The sequence below is a fragment of the Anolis sagrei genome, chromosome 3 (genome assembly GCF_037176765.1).
Source record: "Anolis sagrei isolate rAnoSag1 chromosome 3, rAnoSag1.mat, whole genome shotgun sequence".
In the NCBI taxonomy this organism is placed as follows: Eukaryota; Metazoa; Chordata; class Lepidosauria; order Squamata; family Dactyloidae; genus Anolis; species Anolis sagrei.
Window position 1 is genome coordinate 147,610,530 of NC_090023.1, and position 12,338 is coordinate 147,622,867.

Here is a 12,338-nt window from a genome sequence, read left to right on the forward strand (position 1 = left end):
AATCATGCCCTGAATCTGAATTCCTATATTACATTATGATATTTTAAAGTTAAGATCCTGTTTAATTGCTCAGTTTCCATGCTATTTCCTATGCTACAGGCATGTAGCGGGAGGGGGGGGGGGTTGAGGGGCTTCAGCCTCCCCCCCCCCCCGAAATTCTCAGGGTGTTCCGCGAGAAGGCCTTACTGGTACATTATTTAAACTGTTATGTTTATTCATATCATGATCTGATCACCATGCTCAATATATCCCATATGCATGGGGGTATTGGGATAATGACACAAAAGGTTTGGTAGGGTATACCCTCAGCCCCCCCCCCCCCCCCGTTTCTATCCACCTATTGAACCACCCTATCCTTTAACCCAGGGGTCCACAAACTTTTAAAACAGAGGGCCAGGTCACAGTCCCTCAAACTGTTGGGATTGGCTGGTGCCTGTTGAAAGATAGCCATGTATAAATATGTGAGGGGAAGTCATAGGGAGGAGGGAGCAAGCTTGTTTTCTGCAGCCCTTGAGACTAGGATGCGAAACAATGGCTTCAAACTACAGGAAAGGAGATTCCATCTGAACATTTGGAAGAACTTCCTAACTGTGAGAGCTGTTCAGCAGTGGAACTCTCTGCCCCAGAGTGTGGTGGAGGCTTCTTTGGAGGCTTTTAAGCAGAGGCTGAATGGCCATCTGTCGGGCGTGCTTTGAGTGCGATTTTCCTGCTTCTTGGCAGTGGGTTGGACTGGATGGCCCACAGGGTCTCTTCCAATTCTGATTATGATTCTTAGATTTCACCTTTGACCATGTTTAGAATCCCTTATTGAACATATTTGAGGACTTAGAGACTATTTCACCATGCACTTTATGAGCCTGATATTGATTGCAGTTGTTTTATTCCTGCAGCTATTGTTGCATTTTACTGATCTTAACTCGGGTGTGTGATGTTTATGTTGGTTGTGATTTTTTTTTTTGTTGTTCTCTTTGCACTTTTTGTATTTTGCGTATTTGCATCTTTGAGTGCTTTGTGAGCCGACCCAAGTTCATCTGTGAGACGGTGGCGGGATATAAATAAAGTTTATTATTGTCATTATTATTCTTTCATCCATTAGACTAATTGTAAGATCTAAGGCAGGGATCCCCAAACTTTTTAAGCTGAGTCCCTCAGACTGATGGGGGGGGGGGGCAGACTATAATTTGAAAAACACATGAAGTATGCATACTGCACATACCTTATTTGTAATGCAAACATGAAAAAACAATACAATATTTGAAATAAACTATTTTAATCAACATAAACTTACTAGTATTTCAGTGGGAAGTGTGGGCCTCCACAAGTCATTTCTTAGGCTCTGTTTTCAGAGCTTTGATTATTGCCCACTTCTAGTGTTCCAGTCTAATCACATAAGAATAGAGTGTTGCTACTATTTCCCTTGATCTGCACACTATGCTCCAGTTGATGCAGCTTAGTATTCCATTGACTTTTGCTCTTGCTTCATATTTAGTTTGAGGTCTACTAATAAAAACATCTAGATCCTTTCCAGATGTACTGTGTTTAAGCCTGGTGTCACCCATCCTATGTTTGTGCATTTCATTTTTCCCCCTAAGTGTGGTAGCTTACATTTATGCCTATTGAAGTTCATTTTGTTAGTTTTGTCCTAGCTTTCCACTTCGCCAAGGTCATATTGGGCTCTGATTCTGTCAGCTGAAGTATTATCTATCCCTCCCAATTTGGTGTCATCTGCAAATCTGATAATCATTTCTGAAAACCTTGAGCTAGTTTTGTCAGCCAATTACAAATCTATCTAATAATTCTTGCTTACAAGAATATCACAGGAGACCTTGTGGAAAACCCTATTGATATCAAGATATACTTACATTAACAACATTCCCATAATCTATCGAAGATGTAATGCTACCAAAAAAGAGGTAATTTGGTATGACCTTTTAGAAACCCATGCCAGCTTTGAATAATTCAATGTTCGTTTTTAAATACTGTATGCACAGAGCTTGTTAATAATGTGTTCGAGGACTTTTCCAGGAATTGACATTACTCTGACTGGTCAGAATTCATATTCTCTCTTTGGCTATTTAAAGAGAGAGATGCCCTCCCGCCAGGCATGTAGCCGGGGAGGGGGGGCTTTGGGGGCTTCAGCCTCACCCCCCCCCCCCGAAATTCTCATGATGGTCTGCAAAAAGGCCTACCTTGTACATTATTTAAACTGTTATGTTTATTCATATCATGATCTGATCACCATGCTCAATATATTTCAGGCAAGGCAGTATTGGGGTAACGATACAAAAGGCTTGCTAGGGTAGACCCTCTTTCACTCAGACTCAGCCCCCCCCCCCCCCCCCCCAAATCAAAATCCTGGCTACAGGCCTGCCTCCAGCCTTCTAAGACCTCACCTAGTTCTGAGATTACACCTGTGTTTAGAGACAGTTCCTTTTTAGAGGCATTCTTCTGTTCCCAAAGACTTGATTTTGTTTACAGTGGCATGTGATTTCTTTTTTACATCTTTACTTACCTGGGACTACAGACCTCTCACTGCATTATATGTTCTATTTTCATGTTGGAGCATTGTTTTCCCTTTGGAAGAAGCCTGAGGAAAAGAAGGTATTGAGCAGTTCAACCTTCTCTGTTTCTGTTCATTTTCGGCATGTTCTCTACATAGATACTCCAACATTTCTTCTTTTTTCTCATGTTCTGGACATAGCCAAAAATCCAATTTTAATTATTTTATTTCCCCTAGTAACCAAAATTCATTCTGAGATTGAGCTTTTCTGATTCTTCGTACGTGTACTGTTCATCTTCTTCTTCGGAGATTTCACCTAGCTGCTATTTCGTATGCATGCCTTTTAAAATACAAATCTAAGTTCATCTGAAAGTTCTCTATCCACCCTTGTTTCTTTAGACATACCCTCCTTTTCTGCCTTATAGAAATTGCTTGAAACATTTAAATCAATCTCTCACCATTATGAAAACTCCCAGACATCACGAATTCCCTTACCTTTGAACATTTTTGATCATGTATCTCACACAGTGTTTCAGTAAGCTGGCTTCACATCGATTTTACTTGCTGTAGCAGGGTATTACCCAGTGTTCTGTTTGTATAAAAACCAAAGGACTTACCTGCACTTCACTAGAAATAAAAGTCAGTACTTTATTGGAAGGCATTTCTATAATGCTTGTCAACTATTATAAAAGTATGCACTTTTATTTTAAAAAATTGCAGGTTTCAAAGTACTCATGGTTTTTAACCAACACAGAACCTGTGGGTAATTCACCCTGCTACAGCAAGTAAAACTCCAGTTGCTGATGTGCTTACTGCATCTTTATACATACAGAGATTTAAAGATGTTCAGAGAAGTGGTTGTTATTAGTCTAAAAACCAAGATAAGAATGGGTTTTTCATTGGGCATTTAAACTATTTTCTCTTTACATTCCTTTTTTCAAATGCAAATGTTGTAATACATTTTTCATAGAACAAGGGTCAGACTACTTGATAGACCCAGACAATGATGGATCCAAATGATAAATAATTTAATTTCACAAGGATATAAACATTATGCACGGAGATCTAAGAAATTTGGGGGGAGGGGTCTGTGCGTTTTTATATCACTTTCCTGGAAAACAAAATGAATTCACACACCACCTAACAAATATAACTATTTCATAGGTTTATTTGAAAAATACTTACAAAGACGAGTATGTCTGACTCTAAAATAGTTAGAGCAATTCTGTGTTTACAATGTTAGGTGTGCAGCTTTAACAGTCTTTGCAATTTATTCCACTGTTAGTCTGCTTTGAAAACGTTAGAGAAGGCCTGGTTTATACTTGAGCTATGCCTTCTTTCCACTTTATTAGCATCTACAGCAGTCACCAGTGCCTAACATCTCAGTCAAAATAAAAATACACATGCCTTATTAACCCATCAGCACTGACTGATTTTTAACTGTTTATCATCTAATAGGGGAAAAAACTGAAAAATGAACAGCAGGTTGGCATACGTATCTACCAGTATGATTTTATATGATGTAGTCTTTGAAAATGCAGCATTATGCCAACAGGGGTTTTCCCCATCTATTTGTAAACCTTACCTTACTTCTGTTATTAGGGAGCCTTCAACCATTTCCTTTGGAGAGAGGTTGAGAATGGAGATTCTGAAAAGTCTTATAAGACAGTGATTTGATAATACAGAAACACAAGTGCAATTAGTTTCCGCTTATTTTATATATATTATTAAAGACAAGGCTGGCAAAGAAACTGACTGAGGAAGAGCTTGCTGTCTTGTTATCAACTGCATTTCAGTCACAACAGTTCAGGCAACTTGTTTCAAAGATGGTTATCTTTGAAAGCTGAGACATTCTCAGCCACTACTGTGTAAGGAGGCAGCAGCTGTATGAGCTATCACCTTTCGGTGTATCTCAGAAGTGGATGAATAAGTTCCATCCATTGTGCACACTGGTAAAATTCTCCTTGCTCCGGGCTGTGGGGTATAACTATATTTCCTCCAGTCTTCATCTGGTGGCATGTCTACCCTTCTAGGACCTTGAGCCTTGGCATACTGGGGAGGTACAGGACAACCCTGGAAACGGCCCATGTCTCTTGAAGCCCCAGGTGATACAAATAAAGTACTATGGCCTATATCAACGGGTGGCCTATGGTCAGTGGCACAAGCCTCTTCCTTTCCTTGCTGAAATGGCTGCTGAATGAAATGTTCTTGCAATCCTTTGCTTTTTTGAGAAGCATGTCCCCAATGTCCAGCTTGTCTGCCTGGTAGTGTTGCTGTTTGTCTGGCAGTGTGACTTATCTGTGGGCAGTGACCAGAGATGCTTGATGCTTCTTCGGTTCCTAAATGCGTATTAAGAAGAGTTTTCCGTCCTTTAGAAGATAGGCCCTGATGTTTGTAAATGAGGCTCCCATAGCTCAGTGCCAGACCTGGGTTGTCTTCACCTTGGAAAGTTTCACCCCTGTCAGGCACAGCCAGAATTTTTGGGATGTTCTTCTGATTTCCTGTGGAAAAAAACAGAATATAAATACTGTTTTTCCCCCCCCACTCCAAACTGATCGATAGACCTAACAAATACCAATGGTGTATCTAAGACCTTACTAACAAAGCAATGTAAGTCCTTGTGTATTGATTATCACTAGCATTTATGTTTAATATTGTACTACTGTTTAGTCCTCCATTGTAATAACAGCCCAAGATCACTACTGTAAAAGCCACGAATACGTTAATTGTGGCTGCATTAGATCCATAATCTGCAATTCACTTCTCTAGAACATATATCTGAAAGTGATGAGGGACTACACAAACACAAAAGTGCTTGATGCCAAGAGATATGGCTACAACTCCTCGTCACAGGTAATCACCTGGATGATAGCATTGGCATGCTTGAGATAATTATATATCAAGAGATAAACACTGGGTCATATTCTGAGCACCCTGACTCTGCTTTGATGGATTTAGACTTTCCTAATTATCCCGTTTTTCATTTTAAGAAATCTTCTAATCAACAAATCTCAAAGCAAATTTTAATAATTGCTTGTGATGTGCCAAAATCTCAACGAAGCTCAACCAAAACATTGCACTCAACAGTTGTTGAAAGTATTGTGTTTATTGCCCTGGGAAAAATAATTAATAGCACACCTTGTGCTTTCAACATGGCAAGAATAAAACTTTAGCCTTAATAGGGTCTTAATCCAGAGACAGGGCAGTTCTACTTTCCAGATACCAAGAAGGTTCATGACACTGATGGAGTAAAAATGGTGTTGACTTGTAGGTACAGCATTGTCTCTTTCCCTATTAGATAGAGCCACAGGACTGACTTAGACTTCAAGTCATATTGCAGTTATCCTTTACTCCTTTTTCTGCTTAAACCAATTCAGAATGGGATGCACTATGGATGGGGGATAAAATTGTGGAAATGGTAAATAATTCCTGATGTGCAGAAGTTGTAATTGGCAAACACTGGCTCCTGCAGTAGCAAAAGAGCAAGGAGCTGCACAAAGGTGAATAAACAGGCAGAGGGTCACATATGACTAAAACTGGGAAGGTAATCTGGGTGGAAGGAAGCTTGTCTGAGGAGAAGGATCTGTTTTCCGAGATGGAAATGATGTTACATCTTTAATTAGTCTCCCCTCACTTCAATGAAAAAAATTATTCACAAGTAAACAGAGCAACTGACTTTTGTAGAATGAAGCTCCAAACTGACAATGGGGGGACAGATATAGTTTTTGTCAACTGAGAAACTCTTGAGAATACATATCTACAGATCAACCTATTCTCAATAATGCAATTTATAAAACATATCTCTTTAATAAATGATATCAGAATACTAAAAGATTTAATCAGGATACAACAGATGCACGAGATGAGCCATCTCCTAAAATTCTGTCAGCATTTTGATTGTGTAGTTCCTAGCTAGGGAAAGGGTCAGCTTCTGCCCATGGTTACTGACATACTCTCACACACAGCCCACAACTGGACATCACATTAATGGCACTTTGCATTCCACTGTCTCCAAAGGATTTGTACTTATCCTAAATTTTGACTGCACATCTGGATAGTCAAATGTGGCACGGCCATTTCTTTAAGAATGGCCCATAGTCTTTTGTCATCTACACAACCAAAGGTTTTACTATAATGTATAAATAAAATAAAATATCTTCTGAAAGTCTTTGGTGTGCTCCATTATCGAAAGTATGCTTACAATATGATCCTTTATGCCTCTTCCTTTTTAGTACCAAGCTGGAATAATTGGCACTTTTCACTCCATATATGGTAGCATCCTTGCTGTACAAGTTTGGGCATCACTTCACTTGCATGGATGATTAATGGAATGGTTTGATAGTTTATACTGCCATTGTTGTTGTCACCCTTGGATTGGAAAGCATAGTGAGCATTTTCAATCTGTAGGCTATTGCTTTGTTTTCTATAAGATTGACAGATATTAGATATGATTTGAGTTTCTCTGAAGCTTGATATAGCTCTATTAGTAAATCATCTCTTCCAGGTAATTTATTCCTCTTGACTGTTTTGACTACAGCTTTGATTTCACTTTCTAAAATTGTAAGTTCATCTTCGGATGATTTTTTTTCCTTGAAATAATCAGTCGTTCTTCCCTCTCTTCATTTGCATATTGTTTCCATCATCTTTTAAGTCTTCTTAATTTGATTATGTTTTCCTGCTGGCCTATAGTATATTTAGTCTTGGTTTCATTTAAGACTTTAGCACAGTATTCCACTGCAATTTCCTTATTGCTGATAGTGGACACAAATAGCACTAAGTGTTCTCAATATAACTCTTCTTTGTGAAATTCCAGCAATTTCTCAATCTGTAGTCCTATTATTGTGCTTTTATACACATTTGCAACCAGGTCATCCTGCACTACTGCTATCCATTAATTTTAATTGTTTAACTTTTAGCACAATTGCAGCTTTAGAAATAAAAAATAGCAAATATAAATATAAAAGCAAAGCAAAACAGCCAGCTTGGGCATAATGAGGGGGGAGAATCCCTCCCTCTGATGTCACTTATTGTTGGTACGCCAACCCAGAAGCAGAAGGGACCCAAAACACAAACGTACATGAAAGGAAGACTGTGGGATGGGAGCTATTGATGGGCTTTACCCATTAATAACTAGACATGAAGAATCATGGGGAAGGGGAGACGGTATACATACGGCATTGTGCGATAGAGTCATCACCTTTGGTGTAGCTGCAGTGCTGGTTTGCCTGTGATGTGCAATAGAGTACTAACTGATCTTTAACTATCATGTTTAATATTAGCAATTCATGCTCTGTGGCCCAAGAAAATAGAGCTTCCTTCTGCTTCCAATTATGTAGTCTATTTGATTTCAATATTGGCCATCAGGTGACATCCATATATACAGTCATATTTTCATTGCCTAAAATGTGTTTGCAATGGACAAATTGGTTGGTCTCTGCATACAAGTCAATTTAAGTATTGCTAAGTTAGCAAAGGATAAAGGATCAGTCTTTTATTTCATATGTCCAGATGTCAAGCAGTATAGTAAGTGACAAAACAAACGGGGAGAATAACACTTAATTCCACCTGATGGACAAGATTAAAGTACCATGATTACAGACAGGCATAGTCCAGACAGAAGTGCAACAACAGGAAAAAGAGCCACTTATTGAATCTCCCATGCAAAGACTCCAGTGATTACCTGATCCTCTATGTGTCTTGCCCACCATGCTAGGCACTGGTGCATCATGTGAGAGGTACTGTTGTTGGGTTGAAAAGTGTCGGGGATCAGAGGGTAACACAGGAGGAAAACTGTGAGGGAAAATGAGGGAAGTGGTGCTGGAAGAACGGTGACTGGCTTCCACTGGCATTTTCCTTTCACTGGCCCCTTCCTTTTGGCAAAAGGAAAAAGGGAAACAGAACAGAAAATGATGGTTAAAACAATACTGGGATCAATTGGGCAAGCACAGAACTGGAGAAATAAGTGGGAGAGTGCAGAAAAGAGAAACTTCGTAAGGTCTAAAACAGGAATGTATCTGCTTACAAAGAGAAAGTAATGCTGTACAGGTGGACATATTTTCCAAAACAAAAAAGTCAAGTATTAGTAAAAAGCAATTCATTTTATTGCTATTTTAGTACAGAGATTTTCAAAATCTAAATACAACATAGTATGCATCTAGGTATGGACATGAACAAAGCAGCTGAAACCAACCTTTAAAAGAAAGGTCTGTATCTAAAACTATACAATCTGTGTTAGACTTGTAAACTAACAGAACAGTAACCAAAAAGATGGATAAAGGCTACCATATCTGGTACATAAAGAATGCACATTAACTTTCAAATTAAATGAAGTGCAGATATTCTAAAGCACTGCTTCTTAAACTGTGTGATGAGACCCAAAATGGGGGCCCCTTAGCTCAATGTTGGGATCATGAAAAATTGAACAATAGTAAAGAGTTTCTGAACATCACCTCGTGGCTCTTCTAAACATTTACATAAATCTGTTAGCGACAGCTTGCACTGTTTACAGCAAACTCTGCAAAAACTGCTTCAGCTGTACTTTATAAAAAGGGAAAATGAGCCTATCTCATTTATCAAGCTTTGAAAATGCTTGTTTATTGTCAGTAAATGTTTTATTTTTATACCTCTTTTATATACCTATATATCTGTGGTCACATAAATATTTCTTGTTTGGAAAGGGGCCCTGAGTGGAAACAGTTTAAGAATAATCAATGTATGGATTAGTGACTATGGCCAGGAAATGCTTGATGAACCTGTCGGTATCGTTCCTTTCATTTAATTAAAATTTTATTATGAAATCAAACATACAGGAATACACAACAGATTGTAAGAAGTATCAGCAGACAGGAAAGGGTAAAGACATTTCATGTTTTGCTAGCCAAATGAAACAGAAAGTGTTTTCTTACTCAAACATCATTAAAACAATTATTGTATTTACTAAAACTCTCTAAACCTTGTAATAGCCAAAAAAAGCACCATCCATTTGGGGGGGGGGGGGGGGGGCATTTGCAGGCTTGGAGGACTTCCAAAATGTACAGATTTGTTTTAAATCAGGAGAAAATCTAGCAACATTCTCCTGAATTAATGTTTTATATGTATGAGACCACACTTGACATAAGAGATTGCAGTCCTGTGAAGAGTTTCAATGTCTTATTTAAACATATTGGACATTTAATGAAATGCATCACTTCATGACATTGAAACACAATTTGTAAGGTTTTTTTGTTGGCAAATGTATCCAAGGTTATCACATAGAAGAAAGAACCATTTTGCACACCAGCTTTGTATTCATAAGAGTCTGAGAAGAAACAACAGGTTAAGAAAGGACAAAAGGAGCATACATTTTATCTCCAATTGTTTCAAAATGAATAACCAATTTGTAATTTATTTTTAATGTGGTGATCTCTGTTTTGCCAGGGTATTTCAAATTAAAGGCAAGCATAGTTTGTGAGGAGCAAGAGGGTCTTCTGGGCAGCTGCCTGTGGACTATGGAAGCCAGAATGATAATTCCCAATGATAATTCTTCCAGGAGGCCATTTCCCTTCCCAGGGGTAGATTTCCTCTCACTTCCTGTTATCTCACCACCATTCTTGACTATGAGTTGTATGTAAGTTGGATGTCTGTAGCTTGGGGACTGCTTGTATTGGAAAACTGTTTTGGTTTTTTGGTTTTTACTACAAGCCTAGAATTCCTCAACCAGTGACCATGCTATTTAGGGAATTCCAGAAGTTGTTGTTTCCCCCAAGAAAGTTTTCAAACCTCTCTACTTAATACATTATGATACCATATTGGAAGAAAGGACATGAAACAAATAAACAAACACATGCACACATTCAGAGAAGTATTCTGAAATGTAATTGTCCCACATACACATGAAATCAAGTGATTTCATGAACAAACTAAGTTATTAGAATGTGTTTTCCTCTTTATGCCTTAGCAACAAAGCTAGGCGCATGAAGGAACATACAAAGAAAATACCAGGTCAGTTTTTGACATTTCTACTTACAAAACTGTGGGAAGAAACAAGTGTCTCTTCCTTATTTGTGACAACTGTCCCACTGAGACTGCGTGCAATGCGACGGAAGTTCTCTGCACTGTACATTTCCTCTTCTGGTTCCTTGCCATAATTTGTGTATGGTACCTGCAAAGACATTGTCGTATTCAGAAAGATATCTTCATGGAAAATGGGTATATGCCGTGGTCAGCCAATAGTTCACTTTCCTAATTTAGAAGCCATATAGAATGGCTATTAAGGTTGTAAAGTGAATGAATATGCAAAGAGTTGAACATGGAAAGAACAATGTCTTTTTTCCCATTTTCCTCTTTCTATGGTGTATACTGTCTACACATAAATTTACCAATTATTAGGCTATCAGTGAGGTGACTTTTACTGGTTACTCCTAGTCTTACTGCTGAAAATCAAATAACACTCAAACTTGAAAATATTTAATTGCTCTGTTTTATAGTTATAGTCCTATCATCCAATAAACATGCAGGAATTTCAATGAGTGCAAACAAGAAGTAGACTTGCAGTCATTTCTGGGTCATCCCAAAAGATAATGATGTGGCCTGCCATGACAGCAAAAATCTTCCCTCCCAATGCTGCTCTAATATAATATTTCTGCACATTCTTACCTTAGAGAATGGAGATATAGCCGTTCCATATAGGCTTCGCTCTATTTCTGCTGTTGGGGTTTTTGACAATCCAATGTAAGTTGAACTGTGCATCCTTCTTGTAGGTAGGTTTGTAGATGCTATAGCAAAGGGTGGGTGGGGGGAGCAGAGGCAAACTGAAATTGTAAATATGTATCTGGGAAACATCTGGAGGTTTTTTTTCCTGCTGATACACAGTGACCAGAACTAAATTCTGTGAGGTAGTGAAAACAACAGAAAGTTCCACAACCAGTTCAATAAATTTGGATTAACATTTAATATTCAAAACAAATTATATGATACCAAATTTAACTACACAATTTACTTCTGTACAGTGTGTGTTTAGTTACATTAATACCAGCTAAAATATTTATATTTTCATTTTATAATTGCGTACTTCTCATAGGTGGTCCTTCAGTTTCAACGTGTCTTCTTGTGTAGTAAATGAAGGCCAAAACTCCCACAATCCTGATCTTCATTTATTAATTCATTTCCTTTTATTGTTTTAATTATCTCCATGATAAAAACTACACTAAACGCTTTTGTCATTATTAAATAGACACAGTGTATCCAATAGGTAAATAACCCATTATAGGAAAAGTGAGATTGATTGCTGTGATTCCACTTCATCCTTACATGTCTGATGTCCTGCCTCATTCAGCTTTTTTTCAGGGAATCTTCTTTATAAGTATTCCTAAAAACCTTTCAAATACCTTTATTCCATTGTATCCACACCTGCTCAATACTCTGTCCTGATGGGTTTCTCACAGTTTTGCCTTATCTCACATTCTGTTTGCGTTTTTAAAAATATGAAACTGCTAAGAGTGTGTCTGAAAATCTGGGTTTGATGTCATTAGTATGTTGATGACACCCATTTTTTACTTCTCTTTCTTTACTTCTGAAGAAGGTGCTTCAGTTATAAACCAGGTACAGATATCCCCCAATAATCTATTGCGGGGGGGGGGGGGGCAAACTGGAGTTTAATTCAGACAAGGCAAAGGTAATCCACGTAAGGTAAAAAACAGATTGGTGAGTAGGGATGCAATTCATGCTTAATGAAGTTACGTGTATTTCCAATGAAGATACACATTTTTAAAGTCTGGATCTACCCATGGAATTAACACAGAGATTGGATTCCTGGGTTTCAGTGATAGCCAGGGCACCATTTGTATAATTAAACCTGATA

The 12,338-nt window shown here is 38.1% G+C and overlaps 1 protein-coding gene across 6 annotated transcripts in view; it reads right to left on the bottom strand.

Annotated features, from left to right (window-relative positions):
* Positions 1-3,183: 3,183 nt before the first annotated feature.
* The window catches only part of USP54 (ubiquitin specific peptidase 54), an 87,481-nt gene continuing 78,326 nt past the window's right edge, over positions 3,184-12,338 (bottom strand). For 5 of the 6 annotated variants that reach the window (XM_060769185.2, XM_060769186.2, XM_060769189.2 and 2 more), the window contains 4 exons: positions 11,135-11,253; positions 10,506-10,640; positions 8,181-8,370; positions 3,184-5,001 (listed from right to left, as the gene is read on the bottom strand). In XM_060769185.2, coding sequence (XP_060625168.2) covers positions 4,355-5,001; positions 8,181-8,370; positions 10,506-10,640; positions 11,135-11,253 — 1,091 coding nt within the window. In that variant the 3' untranslated portion in view covers positions 3,184-4,354. The remainder of the gene's footprint in view (positions 5,002-8,180; positions 8,371-10,505; positions 10,641-11,134; positions 11,254-12,338) is intronic. The other variant, XM_060769190.2, reaches the window with a different exon arrangement.